Here is a 26,339-nt window from a genome sequence, read left to right as displayed (position 1 = left end):
ATTTTAAAAGTGCATATTTTGAGTGGAAGCAGAACCACACCATTTTATGGACCTGTGTCTTTAAATGCAAATGAGCTGCTGCTCGCCGTCCCCTTTTCCAGAATAGAGCTGAATCATTACAGTTCAGACCTGCTAAAAACATCTGTTTTGGTTCTGATTATCATGTTTATCGCACTGAAGGAATTGAGGAACAGCATTAAGAACCGCTGATTTCAAACATTGATTTTGAAACTTGTGAATCCATTAGAATCGTTAGAAGACAGAATAGCGATCCATATATAAATAAATTATGTGCACCTCTAGTTTTCTCTTCCTCTCTCAAAAGCAGTGCAGCATGGCGTCGCCCCCTTTTACTGCCTTTTCCAGAGGGTGGGGTTTATCTGGGTTTGTGATGTCACGAACCCGGGATGTAACTTGTTGTAGTCCCTACCAGCCGTTTTTGTAGGCATTAAACTGACAGAATCTTAAAAGACAACATCTCCTTTTGCATTGAACTTTCAGCTTCGTAACTTTGCGGATATTGTTTATGCTCAAAGAGTTACATTACACACTAACGTTAAAAAAGTGAAATAGCAATCAACCACCCCTTTAATTTATTTGTTTGTGATAAATAAAAGGCGTCTAATGTTGAAATGTTGCTTTTGAAATCTTGAGTGCTGGTTGCTGTTGTCAGTGACGAGTCCCATTTCAGTCACATCCCAGTTCAGTCCCATTTTGGAGACTCTCCCCATTCGTTCCATTGAAACCACAAAATAAAATGCACACAGATATGTCCCTGCCCTTGATATACAATCACTGATGTAAACATTTGATTTAAATGAGAAAAAATCTATATGAATGCGGATTCAAACCCAGAAGCTGTGACATGCGGTTAACAAATATCTACCACCTCAGTATTATTTAAAGGCAATCTTTCAGCGGCGCTGCATACATAATTACTGTCCTGAAGACAGATTTGTATTATATAACTATTTTGGAGTATTGGATTAAAAATGTTTCTATATTAATTCCATGTCAATACATCAAACTCAATCTACTGTTGAAATTTACTTGTGATGTCATATATGCTACAACCCGAATTCCGGAAAAGTTGGGACGGTTTTTAAATTTTAATAAAATGAAAACTAAAAGACTTTCAAATCACATGAGCCAATATTTTATTCACAATAGAACATAGATAACATAGCAAATGTTTAAACTGAGAAAGTTTACAATTTTATGCACAAAATGAGCTCATTTCAATTTAGATTTCTGCTACAGGTCTAAAATTAGTTGGGACGGGGCATGTTTACCATGGTGTAGCATCTCCTTTTCTTTTCAAAACAGTTTGAAGACGTCTGGGCATTGAGGCTATGAGTTGCTGGAGTTTTGCTGTTGGAATTTGGTCCCATTCTTGCCTTATATAGATTTCCAGCTGCTGAAGAGTTCGTGGTCGTCTTTGACGTATTTTTCGTTTAATGATGTGCCAAATGTTCTCTATAGGTGAAAGATCTGGACTGCAGGCAGGCCAGGTTAGCACCCGGACTCTTCTACGACGAAGCCATGCTGTTGTTATAGCTGCAGTATGTGGTTTTGCATTGTCCTGCTGAAATAAACAAGGCCTTCCCTGAAATAGACGTTGTTTGGAGGGAAGCATATGTTGCTCTAAAACCTTTATATACCTTTCAGCATTCACAGAGCCTTCCAAAACATGCAAGCTGCCCATACCATATGCACTTATGCACCCCCATACCATCAGAGATGCTGGCTTTTGAACTGAACGCTGATAACATGCTGGAAGGTCTCCCTCCTCTTTAGCCCGGAGGACACGGCGTCCGTGATTTCCAACAAGAATGTCAAATTTGGACTCGTCTGACCATAAAACACTATTCCACTTTGAAATAGTCCATTTTAAATGAGCCTTGGACCACAGGACACGACGGCGCTTCTGGACCATGTTCACATATGGCTTCCTTTTTGCATGATAGAGCTTTAGTTGGCATCTGCTGATGGCACGGCGGATTGTGTTTACCGACAGTGGTTTCTGAAAGTATTCCTGGGCCCATTTAGTAATGTCATTGACACAATCATGCCGATGAGTGATGCAGTGTCGTCTGAGAGCCCGAAGACCACGGGCATCCAATAAAGGTCTCCGGCCTTGTCCCTTACGCACAGAGATTTCTCCAGTTTCTCTGAATCTTTTGATGATGTAATGCACTGTAGATGATCAGATTTGCAAAGCCTTTGCAATTTGACGTTGAGGAACATTGTTTTTAAAGTTTTCCACAATTTTTTTACGCAGTCTTTCACAGATTGGAGAGCCTCTGCCCATCTTTACTTCTGAGAGACTCTGCTTCTCTAAGACAAAGCTTTTATAGCTAATCATGTTACAGACCTGATATCAATTAACTTAATTAATCACTAGATGTTCTCCCAGCTGAATCTTTTCAAAACTGCTTGCTTTTTTAGCCATTTGTTGCCCCCGTGCCAACTTTTTTGAGACCTGTAGCAGGCATTAAATTTTAAATGAGCTAATTAAGTGGATAAAAGTGTAAAATTTCTCAGTTTAAATATTTGCTACGTTATCTATGTTCTATTGGGAATAAAATATTGGCTCATGTGATTTGAAATTAGTTTTCATTTTATTAAAATTTAAAAAACGTCCCAACTTTTCCGGTATTCGGGTTGTATTTTTAGTTTGTTTCACCATGTGCAGCTGTCTGACACGATCAATACACAGAAATGAAGCATATTGTTGTGTGTGTGTGTGTGTGTATATATACACACACACACACACACAAACATATATACAGGTGCTGGTCATATAATAAGAATATCATCAAAAAGTTGATTTATTTCACTAATTCCATTCAAAAAGTGGAACTTGTATATTATATTCATTCATTACACACAGACTGATATATTTCAGCTGTTTATTTCTTTTAATTTTGATGTTTATAACTCGCTATAACTCGACCAGCACCTGTGTGTGTGTGTGTGTGTGTGTGTGTGTGTGTGTGTGTGTGTGTGTGTGTGTGTGTGTGTGTGTGTGTGTGTGTGTTTTTATTTTTTTATCCAAAGAGAAAAATGTAGATAATACCAAGATATATATTGTTTACCACAATTCAGATTTTCTGGTCATATCACCCAGCCCCACTATAAGGCAAACCAGCTATTAGAGATTTTATAATCTATATGAATGTGTAACAGTGGTAGGAGAAATCACCCTTTTTATACATTTTCACAGCACAACATAGCCTCTATTCTTCATACCGTCTTATAATCCATCAGACAGGGTGTGCTGTTCAAATTATGTAATGAAAATACCAGCAGACCTTTTACCACATAAATGTTGTGCTTAATACTAAGACTATATTCTCAGTATTCATGTTTACATCCACACTGGAAACTGAAATATCAAACCCCGAGAGAGCTCACCTGACGTAGTCACTGCTCTTCTTGTTGACGCTGTAGTTGGTCAGATGCATGAACTGGTTCTTGATGTTTGCCGTGGCATGGTCATACTTCACTGTGGCAAACCTACAACACACAAGCAAGAAGGAATAAATGAGCTTAACAATGAGTATGACATTCAACTGACCTACTAATAATAATAAATAGGTACAGTACCAAAGCAAGCAGCCTTGTGCAAACTTGAGACGACCTTCACAAATCCAGCCACAGATCTTTTTAACATTAATATGACACAGGTTTTGGAACAGCCATCCAACTAAAACTACTAAGATCCCAGAAACAAACATTCTACCACCTTCAGTTCCATCGTCCTGAAGTCAGTGGGGTTTTTGGTTAAATGGCCGAAATAAGACTGAAAACGAGCTTGTGAAGTCTTGTGAAGGCAAAGGCTGCATGTTTGTAAGAAACAGATCCATCATTAAGATGTTTTTAACTTCAAACTGTTGTTTCCGGCTAAAATACAAGTTCATGATTAATTATAATGCTTCCTCATACATCAAAATCCAGCCACATATGTGTTAAGAGTTGTTTTGAACTGTTTTGGCTTGTAAACAGAGCTTGATCTGTGTAGATTTCTCTCCTGATTCAGACCAGACAACTGAAGAAAATAATATTATGGATTATGGACTGGTATAAATCATCTTAATGCTGGATGTGTTTCATCTTTTGTCTTCTCCAGATGTTAACTGATGGACTGGAGTGCTGTGGATTATTGTGATGTTTTTATCAGCTGTTTGGACTCTCATTCTGACGGCACCCATTCACTGCAGACCTTCCATTGATGAGACACTGATGCAATGCTACATTTCTACAAATCTGATGAAGAAACAAACTCATCCTAATCTTGGATGGCCTGAAGTTGAACAAATTTTCAGCAGACTTTTATTTTTGGGTGAACTGTTCCTTTAAAGCTTTTTCTTGTCTTGAAGAAAGCATTGCTAACAAGTGTCTAAATGGGAGTACAGATGTTATAACTGTCATTAGACAAGGCAAACTCATTTAATCACTAGTCACACGATGAACAAAAAGTGTAAGAATCATACTTCTGCTGTTTTTGTTGAAGGAACCAGGATGATGCTATTTTACAGTTTGGCCTGCAAAACACATGATCACTGCAGCGCTCTACACTGATGCTGCATATGATGTTTCTGCATTAAGTCCACTAACTAATTTGTTTATTCTCCTCATTAACTACTCAGAACCACATTATGGTATGGTGGCAATACTGCATAATCACAAACAGAGTTTTATAATCATAATCTGAGTGATTTGTCCTAAAGCTCACAGTATTCCCAGAATACACCGCCACTGGGTTTGAGAGGAGTGGACGCCACATGTGGAGGAAGAATTTCCTGGCACACAGAGAGCACCTGAATGCCTTCAAAGCTTCTGGGATCTCCAAGATAAAAGTTGAGTTGGGAAAAGTGCCAGGATGTACCACCAGCAGTTCATAAGAGAGTGTGTCACTCTGTGAAGGCGGCGTCAGCGCCAAGCCTAATAGAGCCAGGCCAAGCGTTTTACACACAGCGGCCCACAATACACCACACATTCACTTCACACAGTTTCACTCCACACGGCATCCAAAGAATCAGAGAAGCTTGAGCTTCTCACTCATGTCTGAGACAACACTCTCCTCGCTGTGCCAGAAGCAGGACCCCGTGTGTATATCTAGATTGAATTCACAGACGCTCAATGGAGGGTTACGGCTGTCCACAGCTGCTGAGCAGTCAGAAACCTTTCCCACAACTATTCGTGGCCTATGTAAAAATATCATAAAAATAAGCCTCTTCAGGTAAAAAAAGACAATTATGCAAGCCTGAGAACTTGCTGCCTTGAAAAAGTTATATTTTTTATTTTTGTTTAATTGTCACACTTTCTTGGTGCTTTAAATGTTTAAAAAAAAAACAATAAAAAAAAACTCTTGTCAAACTCCTTCCAGCTATAGATGAGCCAGTTCAACTTTACTGGAAACATTTCTGCTGCCATCTAGTGCCTGAGCTGTTTCAGTGTCTTAAAGAAATATTTCTGGTGATGTAGAAGCTGCTGTTGCTGATTTAAAGGATGAAATACTGATGCTTGTGATGTTCATCAATGAGATGTTTACAACAGTACAGCAGATACTGACATAAAATTATCTATATGTCAGATCATATATCATATCTCCAATAATATGTCTCAGTAAGATGAGACTGAAATGATCCAAACATAATGCAATGCAATGCTAATTGAGAGATGAAGAAATAAATTCTCCTCAAAAGCCTGATGATCACGTTTGATGCTTTTGAACATGGTTTAAAAATAAATAAATACATGTATAAAAATACATCTAGATAATACATATTAGAATGATTTCTAAAGGAATCATGTGACACTGTGAAACAAAAAGCATTTCACAGCAAAAAAAACACTGAAGCAATTGACCTACCTGGCCAGCCCTTCCTCATAGAGATAGATCAGGAGAGGGTCAAATGAGGTCACCAGCACGTACAGACGCACGTCAAACTTAAAATCTGCAGATGTTACAAAACAAACTCAGTTTAAAAACATGCACTACGCAGACTGTGTTAAATCTGCTGGTGTTAGTGTTGTATACTCACCGTCGATCAGTAGAGGATTGCTGATGTAGCGAGACACCAGAATATTCTCGTCCAGTGGGATCTGACTCGGCTGAAACACCAAACATGTGTTATCAAGGAGCACCGAACAAAACTGTCAGATTACAGAAACATGATAAACACGCTTTCAGATAGGAATATAGACTCATATTCAGACAGCATTTTGGGGCATCAGAGGCACATTGATGTGAACATCAGAAAAGCATGCTTTAAAATGCTCCCTGTCCACTGCATATGAAAAGTGAAGTTTATGTAATTCATTTGTATTGGGAATACATAAATCATTTTTATTTTCTTGCATTAAATTTGTAGCCCACTGCATGATTCACAAAGGACTGAAGCAGGAGAGCAAATGTTGAAATTAAGTGTTATTTTATGCATTTCTTAGTAAAGGAAATGTTTGTTTACTGTATGTTGGATTTGTAGTTTGTTTGGTTATTACTGTGTAGTAAAGCTTGTGGATAGAAACAAAGATTTACAAAGCTTTATGGATTATTTTTTACAAGAAAATACTATTTCAGTCGTTCTACTTTCACCTTTATTTTGATGTTACTTTTTAGTTTCTTTGTCTTATTTTGTCAAATGTACTGGCAATTTCTAAAAGCAAGTAAACCGAATAAAGAGGTAAAGAGAATAAAAATGTTCACATTCATATATTGCATCAGTGGCATTTTAATCATTTCTGGCCTATATATTCATGGTCACAGACTCAATATCTGGACGAAGACGATGTCAAGTTCATGTCATCAGCTCACGCCTTGCCTGTGAATATGTTATGTTGCCTTAAGCCGACATGATCTCATGCATTTTCTCAGATCTGGCCATGCAAGCAGCGCTGAACTGTTTGTGAGAAAGCGGAGAAAACGTAACCTTCATGCAAATGGGCAAAAATGACAAAGTCAGTGGAGAACATGTGATCCATCTCCTGTCAGAGAATTGCAACCAGTCAACGTAGTTGTAGTTAAAGGAACACTCGACTTTTTGGGACTTTAGCTTATTCACAGTATCCCCCAGAGTTAGATAAGTCCAGTACACAGCGTGTACAAATAACAAGGCTATATGAGACATTTTTAATCGTATAAATACTGGGAACTATATTCTCACTAGGCGTAGGAGCACATCTAACGTTACTTGGGTTGAGTGGCTACTTGGGCGGAGTGATTAGCGCAACACACGAGACCGTAAACAAAACAAACGTGACTAACTAGCTAGACGTGACTCGTGATCATGGCTGACTTTGAGGAATTGTCAGACTCAGAGGAATTTTACTGTGTATCAAACCAAGATCCAGAACCATATAAATTTGAGCCAGAATACACAGACGAGGAGTTACAAACTTTGGAAGCTGTAAGACGAAGGGAGAATCACAACGAACACGGACTGGTGGTGTAAATGTGGAACATGACAACCTATGCCGACAGAAACCGAGTGCCTTTGTTGTAATGAATGGGACCGGTTATTGCCATCAATGTCAAGGCTTGATGACAATCAAAATATTTGCGTCACTACCAAGGAAGATTTCTCTGCCCTAATACACCCGGCAGTTGTCTTTTTTTTCCCATTGTGACAAGATCAACTGGAAGAAACGCCCCATGCCGAGTGAGCTGTCCACCAAGTAAGTGATTTTGTTATAATGATCATTCATAGTTCAATGAAATTGTAGTATAGCCATTGCATACAGTGTGTCACAATAATAACAATAAAGGGGATACACGGATACACGGACCCCCTATTCACGTAATAGTGTCACTACTAAGGTTATATTACATTAGCATGGCACTGTTACAGTATGGCTAATGTTAGTCATCTCAAAACATAACGGAACACTTACCGCAGCAACAGGTGATCCAATTTGTCCTGTCTTTATTTTCGATGGGATGGCTGTATCCTTTAGCACATGTTTCATGGTGCGTGTGGCAACTTGCATTTTTTTCAAAATAGTCATCTATAGTAAAATGTTCAGAGCAAACAAAATACTTCGTGATGGTGTTTTCAGGTGTGTTTGGATCTATTTCCAGAGCAAGTAGCCATCGATTCATCAGGTCAGCGTTTGTGGTTGGAATTCTATGAAACATCGTAGTAATACCTGGTCTCCCCTGTTTATTGTCGCAGTTCTTTACAATACAGCAAACACCCATGATTGTACACTATAAATCTACTATCTAGTAATTGCTGACTCTATTACTCCAACTCTGAGCGAACTCTCTTCTCCTCACCACGGCGCGTCTCGGGTGCTGCGCTAATCACTCCGCCCAAGTAGCCACTCCGCCCAAGTAACGTTAGATGTGCTCCTACGCCTAGTGAGAATATAGTTCCCAGTATTTATACGATTAAAAATGCTCTCTGTCTCATATAGCCTTGTTATTTGTACACGCTGTGACTATACAGATCACAACATGTAAATAGGAAAATGTTTGCATTATTTTGTCACTTATTGGGATTACTATGCTACCAGTATCCATTTACATCCAGTCTTTGTGCTAAGCTAGGCTAGCGGTGGGTGCGTCAAATAACACTTACAGAACGCACAGAAATGAAAACGGTACGTATGGACTTATCTAACTCTGGGGGATACTGTGAATAAGCTAAAGTCCCAAAAAGTCGGAGTGTTCCTTTAAAATTTATCGTTTTATCATAAACTCATGGGAATTTGTGTGTTCTCCTTAGTAATCAAACTAAGTCCTATCCAGTCTATAGTTCTGTGGGAAATAGACTGATTTTCAAGTCTATGATGCCTTAAAATGCTGCCTACATAGACAATCTTTAAAACAGAGCCACTAGTGCATGCTCCAGGTGAGTTTAATCACGTCATGTTCCCATGATCACTTACACTGCTGACCAGGTAGATGCCTCTGCCCCTGGAGGACGCCACCGGTTTGATGATCCACGCGCCTTTGTCTTTGCTGAAGGAGCCTGAGGTTTGTGTTAGGACAGAGAGAGGGTTATTAAAGCCCAACAGCAAAAGCAGACACATTTTTCTAATTGTTTTTGTTTATGTTAATAGCCAAACACATGTGCTGACTGGACGAGGTGCCCACTCACTGCTAAATTCCTGGTACTCGGCAGGAAGCACAAAGGTCTGGGGTACGATGTGGAAGTTATGAAATCCATGGGTTTGCTGCTTCCTCTGGATGTTTTTGTATAGCCGGTCTTTCCGAGTGAGCTCGAACGACCTGGAAAACGACAGGAGCGTTGACCGTAAGTACTGAGGATGAGGTTAGCATCTGAGATAGCGAGGGGAACATAAACCCTTGAAATAACACCACAGCGGCAGCACATGGTCAGTTTGATCTATTGCGCTGTTTCAGAAAGGCAGGCGTCCAAACAAAATGTACTCGGCTCAAACTGCCAATGAACACACGCTGTCCGCCCACTGGGAAGCTGGAAGTGTGGACGTTGTTGCTGCTGAGTGAGAATATGTGTGTGACTCTGGTAACTTGTTATCATTGTGGGATACACACAGCACACCACTGAACGTGTGAACACCAACAACATTCAGGTGAAATACATTTTTCATAAACTACAGGTGCTCCCAACACAGAGGCGATCCCAGAATGCACTGCTCCTAGAAAATCCATCAAAGATGGGTGACAACGTGAGAAAAAGCTGATATATCCAACATTTGGGTATGCTGTCTAGGACTCGGCTGACAAAAATGATTAATTGATTAATTTTGTTGAAAAATGACACATAGAGAATGTGCCAACGAGAATGGTGTTTCCTACTGTGGTGTGAAATGTCACTGAACATTATTTTAAGTGTATCGACCATCCAATAACTTTCAAATTGTCCATTTGTTTTTACAAAATCCAAACAACAAATGGATTTGGACCAATCAGACAAATTATTAGGGCCCGGGCACCGATGATGCGAGGACCCTCTTGTATCTGCTTCGTTTATTACAACCCGAATTCCGGAAAAGTTGGGACGTTTTTTAAATTTTAATAAAATGAAAACTAAAAGACTTTCAAATGACATGAGCCAATATTTTATTCACAATAGAACATAGATAACATAGCAAATGTTTAAACTGAGAAAGTTTACAATTTTATGCACAAAATGAGCTCATTTCAATTTTGATTTCTGCTACAGGTCTCAAAATAGTTGGGACGGGGCATGTTTACCATGGTGTAGCATCTCCTTTTCTTTTCAAAACAGTTTGAAGACGTCTGGGCATTGAGGCTATGAGTTGCTGGAGTTTTGCTGTTGGAATTTGGTCCCATTCTTGCCTTATATAGATTTCCAGCTGCTGAAGAGTTCGTGGTCGTCTTTGACGTATTTTTCGTTTAATGATGCGCCAAATGTTCTCTATAGGTGAAAGATCTGGACTGCAGGAAGGCCAGGTTAGCACCCGGACTCTTCTACGACGAAGCCATGCTGTTGTTATAGCTGCAGTATGTGGTTTTGCATTGTCCTGCTGAAATAAACAAGGCCTTCCCTGAAATAGACGTTGTTTGGAGGGAAGCATATGTTGCTCTAAAACCTTTATATACCTTTCAGCATTCACAGAGCCTTCCAAAACATGCAAGCTGCCCATACCGTATGCACTTATGCACCCCCATACCATCAGAGATGCTGGCTTTTGACCTGAACGCTGATAACATGCTGGAAGGTCTCCCTCCTCTTTAGCCCGGAGGACACGGCGTCCGTGATTTCCAACAAGAATGTCAAATTTGGACTCGTCTGACCATAAAACACTATTCCACTTTGAAATAGTCCATTTTAAATGAGCCTTGGCCCACAGGACACGACGGCGCTTCTGGACCATGTTCACATATGGCTTCCTTTTTGCATGATAGAGCTTTAGTTGGCATCTGCTGATGGCACGGCGGATTGTGTTTACCGACAGTGGTTTCTGAAAGTATTCCTGGGCCCATTTAGTAATGTCATTGACACAATCATGCCGATGAGTGATGCAGTGTCGTCTGAGAGCCCGAAGACCACGGGCATCCAATAAAGGTCTCCGGCCTTGTCCCTTACGCACAGAGATTTCTCCAGTTTCTCTGAATCTTTTGATGATGTTATGCACTGTAGATGATCAGATTTGCAAAGCCTTTGCAATTTGACGTTGAGGAACATTGTTTTTAAAGTTTTCCACAATTTTTTTACGCAGTCTTTCACAGATTGGAGAGCCTCTGCCCATCTTTACTTCTGAGAGACTCTGCTTCTCTAAGACAAAGCTTTTATAGCTAATCATGTTACAGACCTGATATCAATTAACTTAATTAATCACTAGATGTTCTCCCAGCTGAATCTTTTCAAAACTGCTTGCTTTTTTAGCCATTTGTTGCCTTTTTTGAGACCTGTAGCAGGCCTTAAATTTGAAATGAGCTAATTAAGTGGATAAAAGTGTAAAATTTCTCAGTTTAAACATTTGCTACGCTATCTATGTTCTATTGTGAATAAAATATTGGCTCATGTGATTTGAAATTCCTTTAGTTTTCATTTTATTAAAATTTAAAAAAACGTCCCAAATTTTCCGGAATTCGGGTTGTATTAGGGCCCAGCCCGAGCACCGATGGTGTGAGGACCCTATTGTATCTGCTCTGTTTATTATTATTATTTCGGTTCTTCTTCTTCTCCAAAATGAATCACATTTTTGAGGGCTTAAAGGACCACTTCACCCATTTGCATTTAGCTTTGTATTGTTAGGAACCCAGTCATATATTAAAATGATCATGGATTTTTCCTTTATTTTTCCCTGAGATGGGAGAAATAAGGATTTAAGTGTTTTACTTCCTGCTTATTATGACGTAAAAATCATCATTTTGTGTCATAATAAGCAGGAAGTCAAAATTCATTGAAAAGTGTAGAAACTACAGACACTAGCTTATTATTATTCCAGGGGGTGGGACCCACTCACCCTACAGGCCTATTACAGATCAGTGGGTGGGACTAAACTTACAGAAACGAAAATGAAAATCCGCCATCTTGTTTGGAAGCTATGTAGCTAAGCTAACAAGCGCTTATGGAGTCAGATTTACGAGAATGGCTGGAGGAACAACTCATGATATGGAAGAAGAGGATTTTCAACGTCTGTTGCTCGAAACAGATGTTCGTGGCTATCTATACGAGCCACAATATAGCGCAGAGCAGCTGAGGCTGATGGAGGAACAGGAGGCGGCAGCTGCAGCCGAGGCCGCAGACCTGCCTGTCGCGTCCGAGGAGCCCGGGCGTGCTCGAGCTGGTGCGGACTGGTGGTGCCTGTGCTCTCGTTGTGCGCCTACGGACACAGAGCTAGAGTCCGTCTGCTGCCAAGAATTTCAAAGATGCCAATTTCTCCTCGAAGAAATGTCTGAGGCAGAAAAGGACACGGATGTTTGCGTTTGTGAACCATCCTAGTTTCGCCCCGCATATGGACAGAGGCGTCCTGGAGACATATTTCAGAATTCCGAAGGTAAACTGGAAACGCCAGCCGAAGCCTGCAGGGACAAATGGACGTCTAACTGTAAAATAAGTGTTTCAATTTTATTAATTATTCATTTCGTGAAATGTACACAATTTCTTCAAGCATTATTATCACGAAATGATTCCCGGTTAATAAGTTACGTAACGTCAACTGTAAACTGTTTGTGCAGTACCGTTTTTAATGCACAAAAAGCTTACTGTGGCATTGTTTACTACTGTGGCACGTAAATACCATACATCGCTAACTGTGTCCTCAATGTCTTGGGAGTGGGAGTGGCTTGTGGAGCTGTGCAAATGTGTTGCATTGTGGGAGTTGTGGTTTTCCATACAAATGAGCCCTAAAGTTACTTTCTGTAATAACTCGGTCAAAAAGGCACCAAATTCGAAAATTTTAATAGACTTCGACTACATATATGACCCACTTTCAATGAAGATCAATGTTCCCACGGGTGAAATGCTCCTTTAAACATGCTCAAAAAGTCATGAAACTTTGCACAAGCGTCAAACCTGGTGAAAATTTTCGTCTGATATAGGATTCAGAAGAGGGTGTGGCAAAATGGCTCGACAGTGCCACCTATACTAAGAAAATCAACAGCCTTCCAGCTATGTTTCACGTACATGCACGAAAATTGGCACACACATGTAACACACCAATACCTACAAAAAAGACTCTTGGAGCAAAATTCTAAAACCAACAGGAAGTCGGTTATTTTTAATATTATGAGCAAATTTTGTGTAATTTTCGTCATTTCCATGCGTTGTATTTTAACGAACTCCTCCTAGAGATTTATTCAGATCAACACCAAATTTGGTATACCTAATCTAAAGGCCTCGATGATTCGCCATGAAAAATAAAGTTGCTATAACTCAGACATACAATGTCCAATCTGCCCCAAACTTCACATGTTTGATGAGACTCCGAACCTGAACAGATTGACATGCCCATATTCAGTTATAGTCACAGCGCGACCTATTGGCAACAGGAAGTTACATATTTTACACTGTGACGAACTACTCCTAGAAATTTTATGACATCAATGTCTTTTTTGTGGTCAGTCTAATCTAAAAGCCTGTGCGACGTTAAATTTTGAAGATCTTGAGTTTTCGTTAAAGGGCGTGTCCATGGCGCCGTGACAAAGTTCGATGTCTCACCATGAGAGTAGAAGTTGTTGTAACTCAGGCATAAAATATCAGATCTTGCCCAAACTTCACATGTGTGATAAGAGTCCTGACCTGCACACATCTGGAGGTCAATATTCCATTGGGTGTGGCAAAATGGCTCGATAGCGCCACCTATACACTTTCAATGGAGTGCGCCTCGAGCTACGTGTCACGTTCATGTACGAAAATTAGTACACATATGTAACACACCAATAGCTACAAAAAAGTCTCTTGGTACGCAATCCGAATCCCAACAGGAAGTCAGTTATTTTGAATTTTCCCTGCAAAATTGTTGTTGTTTTTGCCATTTTCGGGGGGTTGTACTTTAACGAATTCCTCCTAGAGATTTATTCAGATCAACACCAAACTTGGTCAGTGTAATCTAAAGCCCTTTGCGATGTTAAATTGCGAAGATCTTGAGGTTTCGTTAAAGGGCGTGTCCATGGCGGCCTGACAAATTTCGATGTTTCGCCATGATTAAAGAAGTTGCTGTAACTCAGACATACAATGTCCAATCTGCCCCAAACTTCACATGTTAGATAAGACTTCTGCCCTTAACAGATCTACATGCCCATATTCACTTATAGTCATAGCGCCGCCTGCTAGCAACAGGATGTGACATATTTTACGCTGCGACAAACTACTCCTAGAAATCTTTTGACATTAATGTATTTTTTGTGGTCAGTCTAATCTAAAGGCCTGTGCAAAGTTAAATTGTGGAGATCTTGAGTTTTTGTTAAAGGGCGTGTCCATGGCGCCATGACTAAATTTGAAGTCTCGCCACAGCAAGAGAAGTTGTTGTAACTCAGGCATAAAATGTCCGCTCTTCCCCAAACTTCACATGTTCGATAAGAGTCCTGGCCTGAACACATCTGAAGGCCAAGATTCCATTATAATGATAGCGCCACCTGCTGGCAACAGGAAGATTGGCACATATACGGAATATACTTTGATATATTCCACTTATATTTATGACTTTAAATGCATATTTATCACCGTTCACCTTTTTACTAAAGCCACTCGCTGCTGGTGAGCCCGTGTGCGAGGGCCCGTTCATCGCTGCTTGCAGCTTTAATTATATTTATTATTTATTATTATATACAGTTATATTTAACAAATAATATCTAATGCCCCCTCACCTAACCAATGGGTCTAAGGACCCTTCCCCCGAAATGCAACTATGACCTCAAAAAAGGCATGATAACAAATGATACCATGATACCATGGTAAGAAAAACACACATCAAGATAAGATTGTTTTATAACCCAGGAAAGTTTTCACTCTAAATTGACTTTGAAACAGACAAATGTATCCCTTGTACTATACAGTCCATCCTAATTCTGTATCCCTCTGGATATAACCACTTGAGAAATGTAGGAACATGTACCAAATTTCCCAATTTCATTATTTTTCCTCTTAAAGTGTTTCATTTATAATAATAATAATTCATTGCATTTATATAGTGCTTTTCTATGCACTCAAAGCGATTTACATAGTCAGGGGGTATCTCCTCATCCACCACCAGTGTGCAGCATCCACCTGGATGATGCGACGGTAGCCATATTGTGCCAGAACGCCCACCACACACCAGCTTACTGGTGGAGAGGAGAGAGAGTGATGAAGCCAATCAGCAGACATGCTTATGTATTGATACAAACTCCTTTAAATTACCATTTTAGAATAGCATACTATTGCTAACAGAGGTCACAAGTATGCCATGTTTGGTATCTTTCAGCTGCATTTTTAATGGTTTAAATGTTCATGTATATTATATGTTGGTACCTATGGAATGTATTTGTGTTACCAGAATCTTTAATAGTTCTTCATCAACATCCAGTGAAAGACCAGATGTGAAACATGTGCCTGAGGACAAAAGGTTGTAAAACTTCCCTCCAAAAAGCACCATTCCTCATTGGCTCACTCGAATCCTGAGGATGTGACATCATGACCCTATATAGATCACTGATCACCAGATCAGGCGGTTCTTCTAGATTCAGGAACTTCAGGAGAAGATGCTGAACTAAGAGCTCTCAAAACCACGCTAAGCTTGTGCCAGGATCCGGCCTTGACTATTCATTCATTATGATCCTCTGATTCAAACTGGTCTTTCTCATCAACTCACTTCAGCAGAGACCAACTAGAGCCCCAAAGTGCATCAGGACTCTTTATTAAACAGGTGAGACGTGCAAGTACCAAACTTAGTCTCATTAATTGATACATTAAGTATCATATGCACCTTAAACAGGAAATGAATGTTCTTAGAATTGACAGACAGTTGACACTGAGAGGTCAAGTAAATACTTACAGCGGATCTAAATATTTATTTTTTTAATTACTCATAACTAGATATGATTGATTATTCATATTTCCCCCTTTGAGCTGATTCGTTACAAAATGGTTTTGTGTCTCTTTAATGTGGTGTTCAAGCAGCACGTGAACTGATCATCTCTTCTACTTTAAGACTATTTACAGCACCAAATAAACATCAGAAGGTGTTGAAAGTACAACTTACTGAAATGTAATTAAGGGAAAGAGTAATTAAATTAATTAATTTGTGATTAAGCTATAGCATGTGTGCATTTATACTGAATGTTTTTAAACTACTGGTTCTCATACAAATAGGCTTCCAGAAAACCCTATATTTTTACCATGGTATGGAGGTGCTTTATGTGTGGTTTGATTTAAATGTATGCTGCTATGGGAGACCAATGCTTAATAATAAAAATAAAAAAAAACACAAGATATAATATAAAGAATAAATTTAACCGTATAAAACTGAGGTTGCTACAATTTTTTACAGATGTTACTGATTTTGATAAACAAAAAATAAATTCTGCATCCTTACTCAAGCTGCTATCAAATGTGTATTTCTAAAAGACAAAAAAAGTGATGTTATTATTATTAATATTATCAGGCAACCCAAACCATTTTCTTGATTTGAAACAATATCACTCGTTAGAACACGCAGAACCTAAGAAATACATGTTTTATTTCGATATTTGTTTTGTTAAGGGAAATTACTTTAACTTTTACTTTGCAGCAAAAATCTGCCTTTAAACCTGAAAGAAAAAGATTTGACATTTATCGTGATAATTAACGATTATCGAATGGTATGAAAAAAGTTAATCGCAATAATTTTTTTGGCAAATCGCCCAGCCCTACTGAAATGTATCATGTTTTATGTAATCAATCAGTCTTTCAAACGCAGAAAGTATCAATAAAACAACTGTAAACACTGTAATTTAATATTACCTCATAAAAAGTATTCAATGACCATAAACTTGTTTCAACTAAACAGATGTACTATATTACATTATCTGTTACAGATGTCTCATTTAATGTATGTTTGAATAAATTCATGGAAAAAGTTTCTTATTACAGCCACAATTTAAAATATTTCAACAACGAATTAGAGAAGACACAATTAAATTGTTTAAAAGTTGATAATAAAAACCCCCTTATGCCCAATTTAACAGCTAACCAGCCCTAGTGATGATTACCTTTATGCTTATCAGCATAAAGCTTATCAACATGCCATTGTCTGTCTCATGGAGATAAAGTCCGAAGGAAGCTGCCTATGCAGACAGCAGGACAGACTCACCTGGGAAAGTGGTTGACTTTCTGGAAATCCTGCAGAGAGCGCAGAAGATATGGCTTCAGGTGTGAGCCGGTCCACATCAGGTTAAAGTCATTGCTATTTGGGTGCACCTAAACATAAAAACATTCGTAATGTCAGAAATTAAAAAGATGCTGTAGAGTCCCAGAACTGTTTCAGTTATTTTCATTGCTATTACATTATTGTATTGGGCCTCTTTCATAAACACTAACCACTGTATCACAGCTTATCCTGAAGAAGCTGAATTGTAGCTTGAAGGCTTGATATTTGTGTTTCTAAAAGAACTGTGCCAATGTACAAGTGCACTGTGTGGAATCCCATAATGCAATGCACTTGACTTCAACTTTAATTTTCAGTGTGCCACATTAACCATAAGTCTTATCAGATATTATTTTAAACCTCTTTTTTTTCTTGAATTACGGTTTTATAAAAAACTATATCAAATGCAAAATAATAATTTCTATACACAAGATGAAACTCCTCCATTGCATTAAGTCTGTCAGCAAACAGTGTATGCTAGCACTTTATTTCAAAGAGTGTCTGTGCTCTACCTCGTGGAATCCGTGATTGACCAGTATGCCACGAACAAGACGGCTCTCCGTACGCACAATCTTGAAGGCCAAGTTATATTTTTCTATTTAAAAAAAAAAAAAGTAAGAAAAACCCACCAGAATTACAACTTCAAGAACTGAGGTCCCACTACAATACCACGCAGCTAACATGACTCTAGATATTAAATAACACAAGACATGCTATTTATATATACACAATTATTTGTCACTAGAAAGAAGTAAATATTTTGTGGGTTCAATAAGATAAGAATTACTATACAAGAATAATGTCAAAACTTTCATCTCGTTGTCTATATAAACAATATATGTATTAAATAGAATGTGTGTGTGTGTATTTGTGTGTGTGTGTTTTATGGTTTTGTTTTGACAGTACTGATGTAATTACTGATTAGATTTCTCTGTTGTGAATCTGTGCAGAATTAATTTGATCTGTAATTGAATCAATTCTTCTGTATCAAGCACACGAGTTCTCAGTGTCTGTACCTCCAACAGAGCGGATGGCCACATCTTTGGACACAATGGCTTCTGCACAGAAGAGCAGCACGGGAATCCTCTTGCTGACGCCACTCCAGGCAATGCACGGAAGTTTCCTATCACAACATGTGTTAGCGCAAAGAGAGATCTGCTATTTACATGACATTGAGATATTACCAAAGTCAGTTCTCTCGCCGGCCATACTGTCAAAACGCATGCCAAAACAGCATCTCATTAATGTACAGTTTCTTACACTCAAATTTATTTCACTTCTAACAGCAATGACTTTGCCAATTGGTGATTGGCTCTTTAGAAGGCAGGACTTTCTTTTACTAGAGCTGCTATATTGCACAATGTAAATTTTGCTTTTTTTGCTTTTTTTCCCCATTCGTAGTTATGTAAGTGAACCATCTTGGTAAAATACAGTGTTTGGTATAATCACACAACACTGAAGGCAAGCGGTAGTAAGTAAAACAATGCACAACTAACTGTATTACACAGCTGTGACAAAGAGATGCAAAGATTAAAATATTTTACAGGAAAAAGAGCAGCTCTGATAAAAGCCTGAGCAATATGAGACGCTGAAGTGATAAAAGTGAACAGAGATAAGATGATACTCTGGTATACGTCCATCCATCACACATGACAGCAAGACAAGACAGGCTGTGAGCAGGCATGTAATCATTATCAGCTCATGTCCAATCATCCAGACTATATAGCAGAACAAATCTCAATAAAAGACTGACTTCTCACTGAGTGGGTTTCATCCTGACATAACAAGACCAATCTTGTGCATGTAATAGTGTGACAGTCTAAACCAGTTGAAGACACAAACAGACACAGCTCTTTAGAGAGTTGAGAAAGAATATTTGCACCCTTTTTATGAGCATTTCCCCTCAAAAAAGCACTTAACATTCATAAAATGTTGAAATGTCATTCTGAAATGTAACTTTTTTCATTTGAAATGTATTTTATTCGATGCACTTATTATTATTATTTTTGCATTGATCCGATTAAAACTGTGCAATAATATAGTTACATTTTGCAACAATACAGGCAACCAAGCAGTTGAGACTAGGTATTTAGTACATTCGAGTAAGGTTGGATTTACAGTAACTGTACAATTTGATACTAATTATTATTTTGTTAAATAATTCAAGTTAATTCATGAACTCTGCGAGTTTTTGCTCAATTGAAAACTATTACAAAAATCATCCTGATATTAAATTCACATTATAAAATGCATATTATTAAATAGGTTTTATTAAGTTTAGACTAATTCTGTCTTTTTTTACAGTATACTGGTCACTACACAAATACTCCAGAGCACTTGAAGATCTACAGCTTTTGAAAAACAGCCCATCATTTGCAATCTTCTTAATGGCACTACTATGTCTTGAGAATGTGGGTAATTAGATTCATAGCCAGCAGCTGGTATAGAAAAAAGTATTGGATCGTCACAGACCACTGGCCTTTGTCATTTTTGTCACTGTGTGAAACATTCATGGTTGTCTGTTAAAAACTTCACAGGGAGGCTGAATTGATCTGTGCTGCTGAAAACAGACGTGCAGAACGTCTAGACTATTTGAGGAGCAGCTGCTGCTATTTAAGAGCTGACTGGTCTATATTTAGTCACGATAAGCTCTGAGAAATCATGAAATCAGTCTGTATGCAGCGCCTGGTGCTTGCTGTAGTTGTGTGTGTAATGATGGTAACGTGACTAGTCCTGCTGCTGATTAACTGAATGTAATCTCCATGATCAATACTCTTAAGCATTCTACTTTAGTAAAAGACACTTACTCCGGCTCATCTTCGGACGATGACTCGGATTCGTCCTTATGTTCTCTCACGGCTGGCATCTCTGTGTGTGTGTGTGTGTGTGTGTGTGTGTGTGTGTGTGTGTGTGTGTGTGTGTGTTAGCACAATGTGTGGGTGACAGCGCTCATCTCCAATCTACTTAACTCATCTGAAAAACAATGAGATCTTGTAATTGTCATACAATTACAGCTTTACTGTGATTTATGAATATCAAACAATACAAATTTTAAATTGCTTTGTGTGGGATGAGGAATCATGCAAAAACAGTAAAAATTAAGTAAAACAACATTTGTGCAAAAATCATCAGTAGTGCAGAATAAAATAAAAATAACATAAATTAAAGGACGCTAGTTTAGAAAGACAGTAATAAATGAATGTAACAATAATAAGTTAACTAAATATGTAATTACAAAGTTTAAACCATAAATCTTTCATAATACATTACATATACAGTTAAACTGTTTAAAATTATTCAGACAGAAGATATAATTGTTGACATTTTTTATTAGCTAATGCAGGACACTGTAGTTTGTTTTATGTAATCAAGGATAGCAAGATAAAGTTACATAAAGAGACATAAAGAGACATATTAATCACAAAACTTCATCATACAGTGCACTAGCAGTAAAACTGATCAAACTTGAGACCAAAAATGATTCGGACACTTTGACCTGAGTATGTTTTGCTGAAGTGCTTCTTTTTATTATTGCTAATGCGACCATAGACTGATCATAATGAAGCATTGCTTGGTAATTATTCGAGATAAACTTCTATCATCTAATCGTGTTCATCTAATTCTTAAATTGAACAGCAACCGAATCCAAAAGAAACCTTTCTATCAAAGTTATCTGACATTATCAAGACTAATCTGTTCTGACACAGTTCAACTCTTGAGTTCTTGTCAAATTTTATTACCATTTTCTAAACTATAACTAATAAACTGAGATAATGTGAGAACTGTTGAAGGTGTCTGAATACATTTCAAGTTTATAAATATACATGTATTAGTCTTTTTATGAATTACTACTTCGTCTAATATTTTGTCAATTACCACAGTCTACAACGACTGAAAATACCTTCTACCAGTGTAGTATTATAAATATAATATCGCAAAGATGTGATTATTGCTAGCTGTTGTGACTGAAGAGTGTTCAGTAGCGTTAGCTGTTAGCTAGCCGAGCTAACCAGACTGTGATATAATGAGTAACGTTAAGCGTGTGAACGTCTAACACAGCACATTAGACAGTGAGTTTGACACTAATGTAATTAGAAACATACCTGTTTGTGATCTTAAGGTTGGGTGTGATTATTAACTGTTAGCTTCATAACCACACCGGCGCTCAACTCCGGACGCCTGTTACTATAACAACCACCAGCTGACAGCTACCGATGTGTGCATGCGCGGAACATAACGGCGCTGCGGCCGAGTGCGCATGCGTCGAGTCTGTTACACGTTTGAACTTGAGTAACGGGCGATATTTTACAAAAGAGAAATGTTTTAATGCAACATTACAAGACTGACAGCGCTCCCTTTCATTCAGCAGCTTAATTACGTCACTCACTCATAATAAAATACGATGACTCCTATTTTTTTTTTTTAAAACTCGGAAAAACTGAAAAACGTTTTTGATCTCTAACAACTAATGTCAAATCCATAGAGCTTAGACCTTAGACTAAATGAATATTTTTTTTAATTATTATTATTATTATTAAATGCCACAAGGACAATAGCTATTACATTTTCACATTAATATATTAACATTAGCTGTCGGATAAGAAAAGAAAAGAAAAAAAGCGATGTACTTTTAATTGTAAATTAAATGTAATTTAATTGTCCTCATTCCATTGTCCTTCCACTGTGCTCATTTGTAAGTCGCTTTGGATAAAAGCGTCTGCTAAATGACTAAATGTAATGTAATGTAATTTAAAGTCATTTATAAAACGTGAGAATTTTGGTTTACAATGAGCCCAATTCTTCTCGTGTATATTGTATTTTGCTAATAAAATAAATGTATAATTATGTCGTTCATTGAAATTACAAATCTCGAGTTAAAACCATAGACTGTATTAAAACTCTCCTACATGACACTCCTTTAGAAATCGTCAGATGCGTTTCGGCCAGCGATTGGTGCGAGCTTCTAGAAGTGGGCGGTCTTTTAAAAGACTGGCCCCAAACTATCCAATGGGGTGCTGGTACGACGTGACGCAACCGTCTTCCGCTGTTTCTGATTGGACCGCGTTCATGTGCATGTTGTGTTCTTGGTTCAATGTTGTGAACTTGAAGCGGTTTGAAACGGAGATCAATCACGCCGCTGATGTTTGCGACTACTTCCAGGCAGGTTTTTGAGCCCGTAAATCACGATTTCAAACCACGACTCACGACTTTATAGCGTTCCAGGCAAGTCACGCCAAACTTCCTGAGCGCAAGCAATTGTAGCTAGATTATTAATTTTATTGCAATGTTATATTGTCCTAAAATCGTTTTTTTAACGTGCACCACTTGCGTAAACACTGCATCAATAGGCAATATTATCCAAAGAGGCTGCCATTGTTGTTTCACAGGCTATGTGACGTCAGAGTTCGCAACTCGGAGTACATCTATCTAGTACGAGTTCACGGGTGGGAAGTCACGGGTTTGACTGCTGTTCCAGTGCAGTTTCACGGGTAGAAGGTTGGAAAAACACGGGTTACGGGTTGCCTTGAACGCGGCATTAGTTACACAGTACATGAACGGATTGGACCAGACACACAAGGTAAGAATTAAGTATCTAATAAACACTGTCGTATATGTGATAACATGTGACTCAGCAGCACAAATCCAGTCATAAGTAGCCCGGGTATTTTTATTTTTTTAAGTAGCCCGGGTATGATACATTGAATGGGTCAAAATGATCGATTTTACTTTAATGCCAATTCGGATTCGGATCACTCGGATATAACGTAAAGATCTTGTTCCATGAAGATATTTTGTAAATTTCCTATTTTTGATTAGTAATATGCATTGCTAAGAATTATTTTGGACAATTTTAAAGGCGAATTTAATATTTTTAATTTATTTTATTGCATCCTCAGATTCTAGTTGTTCAAATATCGGTTATTGTATCTTGGCCAAATTTTGTCCTATCCTAGCAAATAATCCATACATTAATGTATAGCTTATTTATTCAGCTTTTAGATGGTGTATACATCTCATTTAAAAACAAAAAGACCCTTATGTCTGGTTTTGTGGTCCATATGTGTACTGATGATCCAAACAGTTTATGACTGACAGAGAAGCACCAGAGTACCATGTTCTTTGCACATCACGGTCATTCAGTATGGTGTATCTCAGAGTACTACGAGCTGATCTCAGGTGTTGATCTCCTCAGGTGAAGGATGAGTCGCTTCCTGAATGTTCTAAGGAGCTGGCTGCTCATGGTGTCTGTGATTGCGGTGGGAAACACAGTGCAGAGCTTCAGAGATCACAGCTTCCTGTCCCAGAAGCTCTACACAGGAACTCCTGATTATGGTCAAGACCTGCGCTTCATCAACATCACCTTTATTCTTTACTGACTCATTAACTAACATCATCACTTAACAGATAAACATTACTGTTATTTACTCCGTGTACTGTCTATGAACACAAAAGTATTTACACTCACATTTTAGCAGATGTTTTTATCCAAAGTGACTTACAAATGAAGACAATGGAGTTTATTTTCTCTCTATATTTAGACACAAGTACATGTATTAGAATACTGTATGTCTCAACACCATCGTTTTTACTGATACATTTGTACATTCTAGTGTAGCAAAAATCAATATAAGCAGATAGTTAAAGAATATTATCAGTTGTACACGTTTTGAGCCAGAGTGAAGTCATTTTAGATGTTAAATGTCCTGATGTGTTCCTCTCTAGTGAATGGTCTTCAGGCGAGAACCTTTGGCATATGGACCCTCCTGTCCTCCATCATCCGCTGTGCCTGTGCCATAGACATTCAGAACAGAACGTGAGGATCCTGTGTGTGTGTGTGTGTGTGTGTGTGTGCGTGTGTGTGTGTGTGTGTGTGTGTGTGCGTGTGTGTGTGTGTGTGTGTGTGTGTGTGTGTGTGTGTGTGTGTGCGTGCGTGCGTGCGTGCGTGCGTGCGTGCGTGCGTGCGTGCGTGCGTGCGTGCGTGCGTGCGTGCGTGCGTGCGTGTGTGTGTGTGTGCGTGCGTGCGTGTGTGTGCGTGTGTGTGTGTGTGTGTGTGTGTGTGTGTGGACTGAACGTCTCTTTCTCGCCCTCATTCCAGGCTTTATCATATCACCCTGTGGACATTTGTTCTGGCGCTCGGTCACTTCCTGTCCGAAGCATTTATCTATAAAACAGCTCCTCTGACCATTGGAGTCATGGCACCTCTGATTGTAGCCAGTGAGTGATCTACTCCTATTTCTGTAACGTCTATTAGGTGATGAGTGAACATTAAATTACACTAACCCTATTGTAAAATGATTTGCTGCTCAAGAAATATTTCTTATTATTATCAGTGTTAAAAATACGGTGTCATGTTTTGGAAACCATGATGTACTACCATTCAAACTTTATGGGGTAAGAAAGAAATTAATACTTTTATCCAGCAAAGATGCATTAAATTGATCAGAAGTGACAGTAAAGACATTTATAATGTTGGAAGAGATTTCTGTTTCTAATAAATGCTGTTCTTTTGAACTTTCTATTCATCTGTGAATCCTGAAAAATAAAATGCATCACATTTTCAACAAAAATAACTGTGTTCAACATTGATTATAATCAGAAATGTTTCTTGAGCAGTAAATCATCATATTATTCTGATTTCTGAAGATCATGTGACACTGAAGACTGGAGGAATGATGCTGAAAATACAGCGGAGCATCACAGAAATAAATTACACTTTAACAGAGATTCATAAAGAAAACAGCTGTTTTAAATTGCAATAATATTTCACAAATAAACTGTAATTTTGATCAAATAAATGCAGCCTTGATGAGCAGAAAAGGCTTCTTTGAAAAATTAAAAGAATCAGTTATTGCTAACTTTTTGAACACCTGCATACACAAATATACAGCATGGAGGTGGATTTTATCTGAAACCTTCAAATACATGCTCCATATTTGAGAGGAATGTAGTGGAACAAGTCTGTATCATCAGTTCTGTTGTTGGATTGATCAGCGTTTGTGTTTGTAGGTTTCTCTATCGTGGGCATGTTAGTTGGCTTCCAGTGTATGGCTGAGCCTCAGGAAGCAGTGGGAGCTCGTCAGAAGAAGAGGAACTGAGTGGTACTTCGGCGCGGGACGCTTGTGATGGGAACAGTGTTTTCTGATGGCTCACTGGTTTACATGCTTGTCCTCATAGCAAAACATATGAGGCCCAAACTACATTTTCACTGCTTTAGAATCTGTGTAATATTCAAACAATAATCATTTTATATGGATATTTGAAGTTTAATTGTCCGAAAGCAGTTACAGTGTCGGTACTTTTGTGTTGTTTTTAGCTGAGATGCACGAGCCAGGTCCACTGAAGCCTGCCATCCAAGAATATCTTCCTTTCTAATTGATATTTTTGTTTTAACTTCTTGTTTTGTTGCTAAATTGAAGTGCAGAAACAATATAATAGATTTTTGGTAAAAAATAAAAAATATATTGATGTTTTGTTTTTTTGTGTATTTGTTGCAGTTGTCAAACGATTAAAATCACATCCAAAATAAAGTTTTTGTTTACATAATATATGCGTGTACCTTGTATATTAATTATGTCTATATATATATAAAGACACATACATACACCATATATTTTAAAATATATTTATATTTGTATAAATTATCTAATAAAATAAACTTTTAAAAATATATACATGCATGTGTGCATATTTATATATACAAGATAAATATGCACAGTACACACATGTAAACAAAAATGTTTATTTTGGATGTGATTTTAATTGTTTGACAGCACTAGTATTTACATTTTTTAAATATCAATCAATGTTGATTTCTGAGTCTTTGTATTGAAAAGTTTGGGCACTACTGTTTTTGAAGGATGGTGCAGTGACGGAAATAATGAATAAATAATGAATGTCAAGCCAAAAGGGTTTTAATAAGTGCTGTTCATGAATGTTTATTTCTGGTCATATCTCTGACATGTGGAATAGTCTAAATCACTCTTTTACAGTTTAGCCTCTAGTTATCACTTTATTACTGAATGTCAGATTTAATTTACAACACCAAC

At 38.1% G+C, this 26,339-nt stretch overlaps 2 protein-coding genes across 4 annotated transcripts in view; one reads left to right on the top strand and one right to left on the bottom strand.

Moving 5' to 3' along the window:
* Positions 1 to 21,543, bottom strand: part of ttll5 (tubulin tyrosine ligase-like family, member 5) — a 153,623-nt gene extending 132,080 nt beyond the window's left edge. For all 3 annotated transcript variants that reach the window (XR_009425082.1, XM_059520931.1, XM_059520932.1), the window contains exons 1-10: positions 21,396 to 21,543; positions 20,100 to 20,265; positions 18,309 to 18,415; positions 17,805 to 17,887; positions 17,239 to 17,345; positions 9,111 to 9,241; positions 8,899 to 8,981; positions 6,051 to 6,120; positions 5,879 to 5,963; positions 3,418 to 3,519 (exon numbers count right to left, since the gene is read on the bottom strand). Coding sequence is in view for 2 of the 3 variants with exons in the window: in XM_059520931.1 (XP_059376914.1) it covers positions 3,418 to 3,519; positions 5,879 to 5,963; positions 6,051 to 6,120; positions 8,899 to 8,981; positions 9,111 to 9,241; positions 17,239 to 17,345; positions 17,805 to 17,887; positions 18,309 to 18,415; positions 20,100 to 20,158 (827 nt within the window). In the remaining variant the exon portion in view is untranslated. The remainder of the gene's footprint in view (positions 1 to 3,417; positions 3,520 to 5,878; positions 5,964 to 6,050; positions 6,121 to 8,898; positions 8,982 to 9,110; positions 9,242 to 17,238; positions 17,346 to 17,804; positions 17,888 to 18,308; positions 18,416 to 20,099; positions 20,266 to 21,395) is intronic.
* A 1,285-nt stretch (positions 21,544 to 22,828) lies between these two features.
* On the top strand, positions 22,829 to 25,779 carry erg28 (ergosterol biosynthesis 28 homolog). The gene is made up of 5 exons (XM_059521121.1): positions 22,829 to 22,870; positions 23,486 to 23,625; positions 24,016 to 24,106; positions 24,389 to 24,507; positions 25,300 to 25,779. Exons 2-5 carry the CDS (start codon positions 23,493 to 23,495, stop codon positions 25,386 to 25,388), a joined length of 432 nt encoding a protein of 143 aa, XP_059377104.1. The 5' UTR covers positions 22,829 to 22,870; positions 23,486 to 23,492; the 3' UTR covers positions 25,389 to 25,779.
* Positions 25,780 to 26,339: the final 560 nt, after the last annotated feature.

This window comes from Carassius carassius, chromosome 32 (genome assembly GCF_963082965.1).
Source record: "Carassius carassius chromosome 32, fCarCar2.1, whole genome shotgun sequence".
NCBI classification, from domain to species: Eukaryota; Metazoa; Chordata; class Actinopteri; order Cypriniformes; family Cyprinidae; genus Carassius; species Carassius carassius.
Note: the sequence above shows the minus strand (reverse complement) of the source record. Positions and strands in the feature narration are given on the sequence as shown.

What these genes read in the sequence shown, in the direction of transcription:
- erg28 (XM_059521121.1), top strand. Translation starts at nt 23,493, where the DNA reads ATGAGTCGCTTCCTGAATGTTCTAAGGAGCTGGCTGCTCATGGTGTCT. An exon ending in CACAGGAACTCCTGATTATG is followed by an intron (nt 23,626 to 24,015) that starts GTCAAGACCTGC and finishes GTTCCTCTCTAG; the next exon opens with TGAATGGTCTTCAGGCGAGA. An exon ending in ATAGACATTCAGAACAGAAC is followed by an intron (nt 24,107 to 24,388) that starts GTGAGGATCCTG and finishes CCCTCATTCCAG; the next exon opens with GCTTTATCATATCACCCTGT.